General features: G+C 48.6%; 1 protein-coding gene across 1 annotated transcript in view; it reads left to right on the forward strand.

Annotated features, from left to right (window-relative positions):
* The window catches only part of LOC144159016 (uncharacterized), an 86,687-nt gene that overhangs the window by 21,681 nt on the left and 48,394 nt on the right, over positions 1-16,612 (forward strand). The window contains exons 6-9 of the mRNA XM_077690283.1: positions 128-188; positions 643-776; positions 6,309-6,408; positions 9,140-9,262. Coding sequence (XP_077546409.1) covers positions 128-188; positions 643-776; positions 6,309-6,408; positions 9,140-9,262 — 418 coding nt within the window. The remainder of the gene's footprint in view (positions 1-127; positions 189-642; positions 777-6,308; positions 6,409-9,139; positions 9,263-16,612) is intronic.

Genomic DNA, 16,612 nt, shown 5'->3' on the forward strand with positions numbered 1-16,612 from the left:
TTGTGGAAGTGTTGGTGTCCGGCACCACCGTTGTTGGCACCATTGAAAAAGTGAGAGGCCAGTGTGTTCTGCATTGCCCTGCTCTGCTGCCCAGTGTTCTCCCCTGAAATCCCCCCCAAACACGCAGGCCCCTGGCGCGGCCAAGTCCACCGTGGAGGCGACAGCTGACAAGCCAGGATGTTTGGCGCGTAAGAGCCTATGTCCCCTGTTGCAGTCGTCGTTTGAGTTGTGGCTGGTGCATTCCGCTTGTCCTCTGGATTAGACTGGTTTGGTGGTGGGAGCGTGTGCATGTGTGCAAAAAGAAAACGCTTAACACGTATAAAGGTACGCGAACTTGCCCAGGAGAAATGTGTAAATAATTGGTCGTGTTAGTGGAAGCATAAATATGGCAATGACAGTGCAAAGCAAATGTGCCCTTCTGCAGATGTTTGCAGAGCAGAGTTCATAATCCTTGGGCTGCCCACAACACGCATGCCACCTGTCTCTTGTATGTCTTCAGTTTACTTGACGTCAAATGGCCTGCAGTGTTTTTTGCTTGCCCTCTTCAGGTCAGGCCTGCCGCTGTTCGTTGTGAGGTAACCGGGTGATGGTGACCTTACACACCATTAGCACACGTCCAGTATCGCATGCTCGTCTCTGCAGCACCGCCCGCTGCCTCCCGGCGTCCAGAGCGGCTGTCTGCGCCGGTGAAGGCCAGGATACCCATGGGTCGACCAATGATGGCGCCCCCCTCTGGTGTGCCCAAGGTGGCCCCTCGGCAACAGGCTCAGAAGCAGGTTAGCAGGGCTGGGCGCTTTCCTGAGGGGGCTCTGCTGTGCATGACCCCTGCATTTTCCTCGCCACCTGTAAAATCTTATTGAGTGCTGCCTGGACGCACATGTAAAAAGCAAGGTGCAGTGTTGACTCAGGAATGGACCCCCTCTCCAATGCTGCCCAAGTCAGTTTTGTCACTGTTTGGCAGCTCCCCTATCACATGGGCTCGCCAGCAGGCCTGAAGGCTGGATTGAAGCTTCAGATGCCTTGTACCGAAAGCATGGGAGGAGCGACCGGTGTTTCTTATTTTTGGCCGTCACGTGTCTGCAAGCAGGGAACAACATGGAATTGAGTTGTGGCTTGGGTTAAGCCCACTCTGAAACGCAAGGTGCGTGTCTCCACTTTGGTGACCTCTGTTTGGTTGCCTTTGTTTGATGCGTAAATCGGACCCACAGTTGAAGCTGACGGTGGATGTGCGTGTTGAAGCGGACGCAACTATCGTATAGGGAAAGTGGGGGTAATTTTTCGTGCATGACCTGCCGGTCATTAAATGCGCATGCCCTTGTCTGTGCACCTAGAGCAGTAAAATTTACATCCTATCCACAGGCGCTTGCTTACATAATGCGCACAACTTTGTCCAATCCCAAATGCTCTATGAACAGATCTTGCAATTGGCTTCCTAATCTCTTCGGAGTTGTTATCTTTTGTTGTTGTTTACTGAGGCGTAAAATTTCAGTAGCGTGAAATGATCCACATGTGTCTTGAGAGTTTTCTGATCTCCCTCTTTTTCCCCGCACGGGGCACCTTGAGTATTCATGGTGACGGTGAGCAGCGACACCGCGGACCCCGAGCTCCCATACATAAGTTGTGTCCAACCGTGGCGAGGTGTTGAAAGGTGAAGGGTAGAAGCCGTAAACGGTGGCCGTCGGAGCCCTGGTCAAGCTCCGGCCGATGGGCTCCCTGTCTGTCTACCAGGCAGGGAGCTCCGGGACCTCATTGACTACCAGGGTAAGGTCAACGAAGAAAGAACCCCCGTCCCCTGCTTTATACTATGGCGCATGGTATTCTCAAAACCCCTCTCTTCAAATGATCGGGCCCCAAAAAGGGCCCCCACCGAAGCAGTTTTCAAGCCTATTTCAAACCTGCTTTTCACCAATCCCGACAACTTTCCACGCTTTCTAATAATGCAGGCAGCTGATAAGGCAACGCCCATTACCGGAAGGTCTGTGTTCTTAGTAGCAAAGTTTATAGAAAGTCTCGTAGGCAAAAACTACCAAGCGAAAAAACTAACCTCTGGAGACCTGCTTATCGAAGTGACCAACAAGGACCAATCGAACACCCTACTGAAGCAAACGAAGTTAGCCGACTTTGACATCACTGTAACTCCCCACCGCCCCTTCAACAGCTGCCAAGGAGTCATTTCCGAAGCAGAACTGATAAATGAAGCTGACTCTGACCTCCTTGTTGGTTTGCGCGAGCAGGGGATAATATAATGCAATGGAACTGTAGGGGCCTAATGAAAAACCTCATGACATCTATGAAATTCTCCACAAACATCAGCCGAATATCATGTGCCTACAAGAAACACACCTGAAACCCGCACAAACCAACTTCCTCACTCAATACACAGAATTCGGGAAAGACAGAGACAGCTGCACTCACTCCTCTGGTGGTGTAGCGATTGTCATGCAAAAATCTGTCCCCTGTCAATTCCTTCAGTTACACTTACTCCTCTCAAAGCAGTGGCTGTCCGGGCAATAATTTTTAATAGGCTATTAAAAGTCTGCTGCTGATACATTCCGCCTGACTACCACCTATCAAGTTCAGATTTCGAGTCTTTAATAGACAAGCTTTTACCACCTTCTTTGTTAGTAGGCGATCTTAATGCTCATTGTGAACTCTGGGGGTCTGAACGTGCAGATACCCGGGGCCGCTTGCTGGAAAAGTTTCTTTTATCATCCGGTGCTTGCCTATTCAACAAAAAACAGCCAACATACTACAGTCAAACGCACCACATATATTCGCACACCGATTTGGCTATTGGGTCTTCCATTCTTTTTCCATCTGTTGAATGGGACGTCGACACTAACCCCTACGGAAGTGACCCCTTCCCAGTTACCCTCAGATGTCTAGAAACAGGCCCCTCCAGTTCCATCTCATATAAAAAGTTCAGAGAATCCGGTGCTGACTGGACAAAGTTTAAAGAAAAATCAAAACTTTCTTACTCAACCATCAGTCACTTGGGCATCGATGAATCTTGTAGTTTTATTACATGTCATATCCTTGAGTCTGCCCAAAGTGCCATTCCCCAGATATATTGTGGTAGTTCTAATCTGTGGAGGCCTTGGTGTAATGAGGAATGCAGGCTTGCACGACAAACGCGAAATAAGGCCTGGGGTGTTCTTCGTAGATACCCCACTGCCCAGAACCTCATAGCTTTTAAACGCGTCAAAGCCATGGGAAAGCAGATCCGCAAAGAAGCCAAAACCAATAGTTGGAGGTCGTTTATATCATCTATTAATTCTTACGCTGACACGGCCAAGGTATGGAATCGAATGAGGAAACTCAAAGGACACAAGACAAACAATTTACCCCTTGTCAGCACCACAGGCAACACGCTTGGGCACCAGGCAAACGCGCTTGCAAAACACTTTGAACACGTATCAAGTTCGTCGCATTATACGTGCACATTTATACAGTATAAAATGTCTGCTGAGCACAAACCCATATGGGACAACAAGCCTTCGAACGGCTCTTACAACTCCCTATTCTCGCTCCAGGAGCTTAGGCTGCCCTGGCCGCATGTAAAAATTCAGCATCTGGCCCAGACCAAATCTCATATGGAATGATACGAAACCTCCACGCGGACACAATTGACGCTCTTCTTTCCCTCTTTAATAACATTTGGTCTCTTGGACGCTTTCCACGGGCGTGGAGAGAGTCAATAGTTGTACCGATTCTGAAGGAAGGCAAGGATCTTTCCTCTCCATCTAGTTATCGTCCCATTGCCCTTACCAGCTGTCTAAGCAAGCTGCTTGAAAAGATGATTAATAGACGACTTATGTGCTTCTTAGAATATCACTGAATCCTCGATAGCTGCCAGGCAGGATTTTGGTCGGGCAGATGCACGACTGACCAGTTGGTGGCCTTGGAGTCGTACGTCAAGGACGCATTCATTCACAGGCAGCACTGCATGTCTATTTTCTTTGATTTGGAAAAAGCGTATGACACTGCATGGTGTTATGGTATCCTGTGCGACCTGAAGTCATACGGTGTGTCAGGAAACATGCTGAATACACTAGAAAGCTACCTGTCTGAGCGTATCTTCCGAGTAAGAGTTGGTGCAGCACTTTCGGAAATACACACGCAAGAAAACGGAGTTCCACAGGGCGGGGTAGTCAGCTGTACACTATTTATCATTAAGGTGAACACTCTTCGAAAGGCACAGCCGCCAACTATTTTTTACTCCGTATATGTGGATGGTATACATATCAGTTTTAAATCCTGTCACCTATCCATATGTGAGCGGCAGGTCCAACTAGGTGTGAACAGGCTTGCCAAGTGGGCTGATGAGAATGGCTTGAAGGTAAACCCTGAAGAAAGTACCTGTGTTTTGTTCTCGAGGCAGCGTGGTATAAGGCCTGACCCTGATATTATTCTGAATGGTCCGGCCATTCCGTTAAAAAAGAAACATACATTCCTTGGTGTTGTGCTAGACAACAAGCTTACGTTTATTCCGCACATTAAACAACTAAAGAATAAATGCATCAGGGCAATGAACATTCTGAAAATCTTGTCCCATCAGTCCTATGGAGCAGATAAAACGTGCCTTCTGCATCTCTTCAACAGCTTGGTGAGGTTGTGCCTGGACTATGGCAGTGTCGTATACGGATCCGCCACTAGAACAGCCTTAAAAATGTTGGATCCAGTCCTCCACCTAGGGCTCCGGCTTGCGTCCGGTGCCTTTCGGACAAGTCCCATCCAAAGCCTATATGTTGAGTGTGACCAATGGTGCTTAGAGCACCAGCGGACGTATACAGCAGTAACGCATGCTCTCAAGATAGCATCGCTGACTAATCATCCATGTAACTCGATCATCACGGACACGTCGGCTAGCGATTTCTTTTCTAACCGTCCATCTATCACCATGCCATTCCCCTTCCGAACGGGAGTGCAGGCACAAGAACTTGGGGTCTCATTTAATGACTTATATAAACCTGCTCCCACCGACCACGTTGCCCCTTGGGACCTGCGTCCATTGTCTTGTGATGTATCCTTTAGACAAATAAGCAAAAGAAACTCACCAAGAGAACTTATTTTACAGCATTTTTTACACTTGCAACACGCGTACCCCTACACTACTTTTTACACAGATGCTTCGAAGTCCGCTTCTGGTGTCTCATGCGCTCCACATGGCCCCATCTTCACTAGTACAAAGACACTGAACGCAAACTGCAGCATTTCTACAGCAGAAGCATTCGGAATTCTAATTACGGTAGAGTACATCACAGAAACAAACATACAACAGTCTGTTATCTTTACAGATCCTCTCAGTGTCGTGATGGCATTAAATTTGGCCAAACCAAGTAAAAACCCGGTATTAAACCAGCTCTATAGGAAGATAATGTTGGCTTATGCTTCAGATATGAGGGTAGTAGTGTGCTGGGTGCCGGGGCACAGCAGCATCCGGGGTAACGAAATCGCCGACCGGTATGCTGCGGCAGCTGCTCTTCGCACTCGCGGGGATGAACCTCTGGTTCCATATCTGGACATGAAACCAGCTATACGACGGAGACTTTGTGAAATGTGGCAGCAGGAATGGGACAGAGAATCCAACAACAAGTTACACACAGTTAAACCTTACATAGGCAAATATTTCACCGAGAAACAAGATAGATTCACAGAGGTAAGCGTTTGTAGACTGCGAATAGGCCACACACACGCCACGCACGCATACCTCTTGAATGGCGCACTCCCACCAGTCTGTGACAAGTGTGGGGAATGGCTCTCCGTTCTCCACATGTTAACTGTGTGCACGTCCATGAATTATGCCAGAAAACGACACTTCCCTAAACTCTACACACACAATATTCCACTACACCCTTCACTATTCTTAGGAGACGAACCAATGTTCTCTTACAAATGTCTTTTAACTTATCTTGCAGATGTCCATTTCTTAAAACTCATTTCATACAGGGCGTGACTTCAGACCACAGACTCTCTCCTATTTCAGGGAGTTTCTGAGGACTGTTTAGTGCGCACAGGGAGCCTGGCTGCGCAGCATGCTCTGAGGCTCCAGGCGCCCTCATGTATCAACCATTGTTCCTCTCATCCGCCATCATCAGCATTTTTATGTTTTAGTCTGCGGGCCCTCTACACCCATTTGTAGTTTTTTAGGCAGTGCCATGCCCATGCTCATCTCATACACATTTTAACTACAAACCTGACATAGAAGGACCACCTAACGGAGTCTTGGCGCTCTTTGGTCGCAGATACCCTTGCGCCATTAAACACAACCATAATATAAAAAAATCCCCTCTTTTTCTTTTTTGCAGGAGCCGCCACCGGTGCAACCCAAATTTTGCGGCCCCAGGGGACCAGGCAGGGCAGCCGCTGCAGTGGCAGCCTCTCCTATGACTAGGCAGGGCATGCCAGGTATGCGAGCGTCAGTGTGTGCTAGTTGGTATACCTAATAGTGGGAGCTCATTGCAGTAGAATCTCCATGATGCGAATCTCGCGGGACCACGAAAAATATGAACCAACACAGACGAAAAAGTTGAGCTCTAAAATTTTCTTATTTCTTTTCTTACTTTCGCGTGAAGAAATCCATGTTTTTATGCTTTTTATTTTACCTCCATGTCGCCGAGCAGTTCTTTCTGGACCGCCTAAAACTTCGCACTGGTCTCCTCACGCGCAGTGCCCAAGCTCACTACACGCCGCAACAGTCAAGGCATGAACTGCATGGCGACTTTCACATGATTCGAGCGCAATGCCGGGTCGCATGCGATCTTTTCACGCATGCGGCAGCAAATGACGCGCAACGCGCACGGCAGTGGGAGGAGCTTGACGACTTGTGCCAGTGGTGAGGCGTGTGCCTTATGGGGGCAGTTTCGAGGCGCTCGAGGCAGCCGGCTTATGGTCCCTAGAAAGAAATGTTTCTAGGGACCATAGCCGGCTGGCTACGCCGGAGATGTTTAGGCTTACCACCACGGCAGATAGGTGCTTTCACTAGCGGTGCGGATGATGTTTTATAGCACCGTTTTCGCCCACATTATTAGCTCATTTACCGCAAAAGAAACTTCGTGTGTTCCTTGAGCGGCACTTTAAAGAGCACTTTTCAAACTTAAGGGCATTTCAAACTAATTGATGGTCCCCTTTGAGTTTGAATTGACGAGCTTTCTCTGTTGTTATGGTAACAAGACATTTCCTTACCGCAAGAGGAGAATGGAGCAAAAGGACCATGCAGGCAAAGTGCTCGACATTAACGAGTAGTTGCTTACTGCACCCCAGATTGCACAACACGAGAATCTTCTAGTTCTTTACGGTACATCAGATGGCACTTGCGTTGTGCCATCTGATATGCAGTAAAGAACTACAGTGTAGACCATTTATAACGTAGCCGCTTATAGTGCGGGACCGGATATAACGCGGGTTTTTGCGACCACCGGTTTGCCTCCCATAGAACTCAATGCATAAGCATACCGCTTAAGATGCGGTTGGCCGAAGCACAATACCGTTTATAGTGCAATTTTTCGGCGGAGCTGCTGATCGACTGGCGCAGCTGAGGCATCGTTTTAGGGTAGCAAAAGAAAAAAGAAAGGATGAAATCGGCCATCTGACGCAGTGTGCACCCCTTGCCCTCCTCTAACGCACACACCCAAAGAAAAAAAATAGGCACCCTTAAGTTCGTGCGTACCTGATAACCACAACTGACCTTGCTTGATGCACCTTGGGAGATAGCGACGGACTCCCCATCCGCGCGCGGCAAGTGGATTTTATTAATCGTGAACTGCATGGCATGTTTTCCAGCACGAATCGTGCACATCGACACATTGCGAGTAAGGTTTTTTTATTTTATTTTATTTTATTTTTTTTGCTCGTATCGACGATTCCGCGCTCGCGGTGGCTTTGCGTGGCAGTGGGAGGAGCCTGACGACGTTCACTAATGGGGAGACGCGTAACCAATGGCGGGAGATTCGAAGCGCTCCGATCCGGCTAGCTGCGCCAGAGATGTTTAGGCTTAGCACCGCGGTATTTTTTGATGGGCGCTTTCACAAGCAGCGTGGATGGCAGTTTATATTCCACTTTTCGCCCACATTATTAGCTCTTTTCTTGCATGAGCATCTTCGCTTGCGCCCCGTGCGGCATTTCAGCGAGCGGTTAGAAGCGGTCGCTGAAACTTACTGGAACTGCCTGCACCGCTTCACGGCCAGTGCTGATGCCGCCCACACCACGCCTGTTGTATCCGCGCTGGCGTGCACTGCACGTTTTCGTGATACCAAATCTACCACGCGGTTCACGCTTTAGAACGTTGTTGCAGATAAGCCACCGCTCTTTCCCTTTCCGAAAATTCGAGCCGCGCGAAGCCGCAGATTTCCACCACCAGTACGTTGCGCCTTCGGCATCGTGAACACAAGGTGGGATAAAAAAAAAAAAAATCCCGCTGGCGTTCTTATCACGTCTTGCGGCATCTGTTCATAGACTCTAAAAACGCAGCCATGTCTTTCAAAACAAACACAACGGAAGTTAAAGCCGCGCTCGCCGATTGTGAGACTGCGCTTTTGCCCTGCAGCAGCGGCTGATGTTAAAAATAATACGAAATATAGACCGTGCCTTCGTTTTTAAGTGCTGTGCGTTTGAGTGATGATAAATATAGGTTGACTTGAGAGATAGGTGGCGATGTGGTTGAATTCGCGCGTGTTTTGGTTACAGTGCGGTACCGCTTATAGTGCGGATTTTTGCGGCTCCCGCGACATACGTTATAAGCGGTCTACACTGTAGTTTATCTTTGGTGCTTCTCCCATGCGCTCTGTCCGTGTTTTTCTCATCTGCAGTGCAAAGTTTTTCTCGCCCTCGCGCTGCTTTTGACTCAGATTCCCACCCGGCATTCTTGGCACAGAGCTGAAGTAAATCGCTACTGGTGCCATTTTCGTCAGGGTGGGCCATCCTGTACAAAGCAACCCTGGGAGGAGGTAGTGACCAAAATTGAAATGTGGGATGCAGCTTCAGTCGTTTCGCCCATCTTGTGTGCTTTCCACCTTAGTCTCCTTGAAAAGGCATGGTGGCTTGGAGGACCGTTTATTTTCGGGCGTGCAGGAAATTAATAGAATTAGAAGTGGTGGAGCGGTGTCCACAAAACCATCTTTGCTCTGGTCTCTCCCCTAAGCATGTCCAATTGGGGCCAGTGGGGCTGCAAGACGTACAGCGGCTGGTGGCCGGACCCCAGTACCAGCGGTGGCCACCCGACCACCAGTGCGGCCTCCAGCCCCCTCAAAGGGTGCAGCCTCTGGTGAGTGGAACCTGACTGGACCATTTCAATAGGGGCTGGGTAATCCTTGCTTCTCACGTGGCTATCTGCTCCTGCAGTTGGACATGATGCTGTTATTTCAGGCCTCAACGCTGAGGTCAATTCAACAACAGATGGAAAATAGAGCTTAGCACTCAAGTTTCTATCTTCCCTTCTTCAGAGCTGTTTAAGCTTGAGCTTGGGTCATTGGCGTTTCCCCCCCCCCTTCCTCCCCCCTCCCCCCCCCACCCCAAAAAAAATACACACACAAAAAAAAACTTCTCTGGCGGGAGGTGCCCGGCGCAACCTTCGTGCAGCTGAGTAGTTGGAGCCAAGCTTAACCTTTGTTGCCTGTTGCCATTGCACGCACCGGCACCGCTCAACCTTTGAGAACACTTTGCCCAGCGTTCGTGGTATGATCTCTCTCGCATGCCCTTCTGCTCGCCGGTTATTGTGCATTTTGCACCTCAAGTGGGAAGCACAGAACAGCTCGCACTACAGCACACAGTGCCTCATGACTCTGCACCGAGCACATTGTTTACACTCCCGCAAAACATGGGTCGGCGGAAGAATGTAACTCCCGCACCTCAAGTGGGAAGCACAGAACAGCTCGCACTACAGCACACAGTGCCTCATGACTCTGCACCGAGCACATTGTTTACACTCCCGCAAAACATGGGTCGGCGGAAGAATGTAACTCCCGAGGAAGAAGCTCAGCACGAACACCGTCGTCGGGCTGCTCCAGCGCATATGAGACGGTTTTGATCCAACCCAGAGTATCGCGCTGAAGCCGCCGCACCCAAACAGCAGCGAGAAGCGGAGGATACTGAGTGCTACGCTCGTGATGTGGAGTACGAGTGGAATCTCTGCCAAACCGACCCCGGACTTCAAGTCCGCGCCACAATACGATTTGCCCCATGTGGCTGTGCCATGGGACGACTACGACGAAAAAGATGGCGACGATTGATACTGAATAAAACATTGTCATACTCCAATGTTCCTTTCTTTACATTGCTGTCGAAAACGACTTTGCACAGCTAAGGTCCAGCTGCTCCCTCTCTCCTGGGATCCACTGTCAGAGTGGGGAGAAGCTAGGTTTACCCCCAGCTCTGCTGTTTTTCCAGCCTAGTGCAAGCTGTGGTAATCTTTTTTTTTTTCTTCTGTGTACTGTATGTTGCTGCGTATAAGTAGACTCCGAATGTACGTTTGAGCACCCCCCCTCACCAAACTTTCGACCCCTATGTCCGAGATCAGAGAAAAAGGTAAACATATTTTTACACAGTAGACCATTTATAATGTAACTGCTTCTAGTGCGGACCGGATAGATTGTGGGTTTTTGTGACCGCTGGTTTGCCTCCCATAGCATACCATTACCGTTTTATGTGGTTTTTTGGCGAATCCGCTCATTGACCGGCACAGTGGGCATCGTTTCAGGGTCTCGAAAAAAGGGGGATGGATCTTCCATGCAACGTAGCGCGTCCTCCCTCCTCTCCTATAACTTAAGCAGAGAAAAAAGGAAAGCCACCCTGTCGTGGCACATTCCGTTTGCGCTCATGTGTTAGCCACAGCTGCACTTTCTCTTGGCATACGTCTGAAGATAGCGAGTTGTTTCCATTAAAGTTGTGTGCAGATAAACAGCCCTGCTTTCTGTCACAGTTTCCTTAACTGGGTGCGCTGGTAGAAGATATTTTTGAGTTAACTCGGGCGCGTAAACAACCCCTCCGAGTCTACAGGGCACAGAGGACGAAGGGGGTGGCCGTCCGATGAGTGGCTTTCGCCAACCCGAGCGGTAAGGAGGAGTCAGAGCCTTGAACGAAACTACAGAAAGACTTACTTTGAACAGGCAAAACACTGTACATGCACGAGGACAAGTAACGTTAACGAGAGGTAACAAGGAGCTTTAACCGTGAATATTACGATGTAGGAAAGTTAAGACAGTCCCAGAATACTCGCCAACCGGGCCGGGCAATGCACCACTGTCGGAGGCGGTTTGGCTTCCTGTGAAGCGTGGCTTCGTCGTAGGCCAGGGTGATTCGAGGCCCGGGAGTACGTTGGAGTCCTCCAGGATGCGGGTAGCCGATTAGGTGAACACACAGGCAGAAGCCGTAGTCACATCACGACGTCCAAACGGAACTAATTTGCTTCAGCACGAATTCTCTTTTTACAACTGCGCCTGCGCAGAGACAGAACACGCAACGGGCCCGCTGCTGTCGAGTGCACACTTCCCTTTTTTTCTCCCTTCTGGAATCACCGGCGCACCTTAGCGCTGGCAAAGCTAGGCTCGCCCCCTCGAAAGCGCTCGAAGCTGCGGTCAGTGTTGTACACGTTCCTCCAAAATAGGAACGAAAGCTCGTTCCTCGTTCCTTGCCAATTTTGAAACGAGTTCCCGTTACAAGTTCCTTTATTGCGAAAGGAACGCGTTCCAGTTCCACATCGAAAATTGGAACGTGTCATTACATTAACGTTACAATTAGGTTTTTAAATGAAAATATAGTGTCGGATAATCCTGGGTCGAAATTAAGTGAAACATTTAAAACTCACATCGAACTACGTATATTATACGAGTATTAACACCACCGGCAGCAGATTATATGGAGATAAAGATAATCAAAAGACGCTCCTAGGCGAATTTTTTCAGGGAGCACCGAACTCCAGACGGCTCGAGGACATTTCGGTGCAGGATATTTCGGTGCGGAAATTTCGGTGTACGGATATATCGGTGTACGGACACATCGGTGTACGGGCGTTTCGGTGCACGCACATTTCGGTGTACGGACATTTGTGTGTACAGACATTTCGGCGACCAAATTATCCGGTGGTTGCCTGTCTGCGACAGCCGTTATATTTTTATTTCTGCTTAACATGGGTTATGGACAACAATCTGGAGCAGTGAATTTATTTTTTTTTTATTGATGCCATGTTCGATCACTGCCAGGAATTTTCGAAATTCTACATTCATATATTTTTGTTTAATACCTCTTCCTGGGGACACCTTATGCAGCCGATTGAATTCTTTAGCACACGTTTTTTTTCATTTATGACAGGTTGTTAATTTATATTCGCTCTTTTTAGCTAAGACAATTAGCCGTGTTTACGATGGTCTACCGGCTCTTTTGTATTTTTTTTTTTAAATTACACACCCTCCAATTACATAAATCACATGAACACTCTCAATATCCAAAAAGTAACAAACATTAGCTAGCCCATCAGAATGAAGAAAACCTTATGAAGAGTATTACGTAGGCAGGGCTGCCTTGCTAAAATGAATTCGCGAACACTGGTCTAGGATATTGTCGGGGAGGAAAAATGGGCCTTTTGAAAAACAGCCGCAGGTTCTAATGTCCTAAATGCTGATTACGCGCGTACCGGTTGTGCATACGAATTCCACCCATTCTGTTCGGGACAACCAACCTTCGTTTAATGTTTACAAGCCTACATTTACCACATTTTAATTCTTCGTTCTAGCGCTCCCGCCCCCCCCCCCCCCCCCCCCCTCTCCTCCCACCTCCCGCCTGTACGCTCGAATCTCGACCAGATTTCTTTTTCAGCCATGTTATTTTCGGCTTGCCCCGGAAATCCTACTGGCGTGGAGGAGTTCACGGTCTCCAAAGCGTCACCGCGGTGATTTTTTTTATTTGTTCTTTAGAACATACTGCTAGCCTCTTAGTGGAGGCTTTTGCAGGAATTGGGTGATACATTCAGAACAATGACATAGCACACTTCGCGTTTAAAACAGAGAAAAAGCTTTACATTCACCATGGGCGCACGAAACCTCTATAATGTGACACAAAAAGCCACCCAAAAAGCCGCTGAGAACACAATGGCCACTATCGTTTGCTGGCTACGCCCTTCCGCGCGTCGCGGTCATATCGGCGGCGCCCCCACCCTAGGAATCGCTCTATCTGCGCCTTCAGTCGCCTCCTTGGGAATTAACTCATCAAGTCTCGCATATCATGGACATTACAATAATACATCGCTTCCTCCCATTATAACGAGCAAAAAAAAAAAAGAATAGGCTAGTGTGACGAGAGCGGCAACAGTCGTCTTCAAGTTTTCGAAGTCCAGTCGACGCAATGGTGAAGCACAAGTGACACCCTCTCTCTCTACTTAGTGGGATAATTGCCGGCGGGGCTCAGCTTTCCCCTCCCCTAACTAACGCCACCGTAGTGCGATGGTTGGTTTGCTAGTTGTAAGTAGAACTGACACCGAATGCAACGAAGGCGAGATTGACTGAGAATCATTAAAACGAAATGCACACGCGCCTAATCGACCTCGTTTTTCTGTTGTTTTTTCGCAGAAGTTTTTCTGGGGGGGGGGGGGGAATAGACTATAAGCAGCGGCGTATTGCACTGTTGGGTGAAGTGAAAGGAAAGCGCTTAGGTAACACTTAAAGTATAAGGGTTGTTCCCATGAATGTTGGAATAACAAAAAATGGTTGAACAGATCCAAATTAACAGCGTTAATTTTTACTATCTGCTACAGAAATTGGGTTTCACGTGGCAATGCTCCGCCAGGGTTTAGCGGTTGTTTCCACGAATGGCGGCACAAGCACAAGTCTCGAAGGTAAAATCATACCAAGTCACGAAATTACAATATTAAAGCTAAAATGTTCAAAGAATGCCTGGGACATCCCCTCACTCAAAATGTGTGGGCCAAGAGGTCGTGCACCAAAATGTCCGTGCACAGAAATGTCCACACCGAAACGTCCTGGACCGAAATGTCCGACACCGAAATGTCCGGATCCCGTTTAGCAGTCCGTCCGTTTCGTTGGCTACGTTGTTACCGGGTTGCCGGGACCGGTCTGCTCCTGAGCCCGCGGAAGGGCGAGTAGGAAGGGTGTGGAGGCACGGACATGGCGAAGGCAGGCCCGCGGCACTAATCCCCCTACCGCGACGAATGCCCAAGTGCCCAGCCGGGTCCGGGACAAAACAACGCATAAGACAGAACGGGCGGACTGCTAAAACTCTCTATTCTTTCCCCGCCAGGGAACAATTCTATCGGCCAGACGCGCATTCTGGCCTCCCCAGACAAACGATGAAGGCTGAAAAGCATTCTCGCGGCTACGCTATTCACCCGTCGCACCCAGTGTAAGCAACCAGCATGAAAGCAAGCACAAGCTGCGGCCTGCTGCGTGGTTATTCTTCTGCCTTTGACCTTCGAGGAAGCACGTACAGCTGAAGGGTGGACAAACTGACCATCTTATAGGAAGAGAAACGCAGTAGCGCTTTGTGGATTTTTGTACTCGAGCCTTGGCATCAAAAACAGCCAAATCATAGCGATGTAACGGCAGGAACGCCGTTCCTGCCGTTCCTTCAAAAACGTAACGACTTACCGTTACAGTTCCACCGACCCTTAATGGAACGGTGGCGTTCCTCCGTTCCTCCAAAAAGGAACTAGTTCCACGAACGCCGTTCCTTGTAACACCGTTCCGTACAACACTGGCTGCGGTGAAAGCTGAGCAGTGAGTTCCAGGCTTTTCCCGGGGCGAACAGGGAAGAAATTGAATGAATCGGACGACTGTGTCACAAGAATTAGGCACTGTGCAATAGTATAAAAAGGCTGTGTGACATTTTTAGACACCTTACGCTCGAGTTTGTGACACTTTCTCTTTTCGAACATCTGAAGATAGTGATCCGCGATGCAGGTTTGTACTGCCTGTACATTGGGCTGATAAGCAACCGTCTTGGGCATCGCAAACGCAATGTAGGATTTAAAAAAAATGCGGCTTGTGTTTGTATCACGTTGTCTGGCCGCCAGCATAAGCAGCATAAGTTCTAGATGCTTATAAATGCAGATGTACTCCTTGATAACGAAAACACAAACCTAGCTCCGTTCGCGGCTTGTAAGACCGCACAGCCAAACCTGGTGTGGACAAAAGACGAAATAAAGACCATACCTCTGTTTTGAAGTAGTGTTCATTTGAGTGATGATAAACATAGAATAATTGAAAAGTGCGTGGCGTTGGGGTTGGATTGACGCATGTATTGTTTATAGTGCAGATTTTTGTGGCTGTCGCGGCATACATAAGCAGTCTACACTGTAATTTCAAAGAACGAGTTACATTGACAGAAGAAAAAGCGTCTAGCGGACTTGGTCATGTATCTTGAAAATTGTTGGGGAAAACATATAAGTTGTCGTTGTTAATGAGCCCTTCATAAAAAAATCTTTGCGAACCATGCTGTGAAACAGGCTGTGCCATGCGTCGCACAACTACTACTTATTGTGCCACACTACTCAAAGACGTCTGTCTCAGACTTTCGGTCCTGCTCCATCCACTCGTGGTGTGCCGCCATCCGATCCTTGAACAGCATAAGACCACGTCGACAGGCTCAAGAACAGAAGTCAGACCGCTTGGGATGATCACCAACTGACACTCATGGTTGGCCAACGCTCTGTTTACACGTTCCCACATTCTGGGGCGTGCCCACAGAGGGAGTCAAGCACCAGCGTGCTTCTCGGCGTTACTGTTTGGGTGCCAGAGCCAAATCAGGTGGAACCAGTCTAGGACGCTCTCTTCCATGAAAGACCCGTTTTCATTCTTGCGAACGATCACTTTAGGGGGAATTCCTTTTTGGGCATTGTTCCGCATTTAATCACAACCAAAGGAGGAAGTTTGTGGCCATTAGCAGTGCAGCACGACATTACTGTAAACCCGTTATGCTCACTGCCAGTGAGACTCGCTCTCTGCTCGCCTTTCAGTGCGACAGGCCACTTGCTCAGCAGGTCAAACCAGACAGGTGTCTGATCAGCTTCACCTACCTGGCCAGGTAGGAAGGCGTGCTGCACCTTCAGTTCACTGATGAATCCAGGAACGCTTCTTTCTATCTGTCGTAAGCATGAGGTAGCTTCTGGGAAACGATGGTATGCCTCCACAATCTTCACCCGTTCCACTGCCTTCTCATTCGCAACGCTGCAAGTTTTCACTGGAATGTCCTCTGACATATGCTGAGGTCTTTGTCCCGCTGTTGGATCACCCATTTTTCCACAACCTTTTCAAGACAGGATACCTGCACCCATTTAGTCCCTGAAGGACATTCGTGATCCTGCGCATGCAAAAAAACTTGTCCCTGTGTTGGCGCCATCTTTGGATGCATTTTTCCCACACACCATAACACCTGCTTCTCTGCAGTGAGCTTACCTACTCTCATGAGCAGTAGTGGGGGCAGAAAAGAACAGCACTGGGGACGGATTAAGCAAATTTGAGAGTAATCATCATTAGTACAGTTAAACCCCGATATAACGAAGTCGTAAAAATCGGCACTTTGCTTTGTTATAATGAAATTTCGTTGCATCGAAGTTCGGTACCTACCAAAGCAACCACTCCTTTATTTCCTCTGGAAGTAGTCCATGACC

The sequence above is a fragment of the Haemaphysalis longicornis genome, unplaced genomic scaffold, assembly GCF_048455015.1.
Source record: "Haemaphysalis longicornis isolate Haplotype H1 unplaced genomic scaffold, Haemaphysalis longicornis Haplotype H1 scaffold_1, whole genome shotgun sequence".
Classification (NCBI taxonomy): domain Eukaryota; kingdom Metazoa; phylum Arthropoda; class Arachnida; order Ixodida; family Ixodidae; genus Haemaphysalis; species Haemaphysalis longicornis.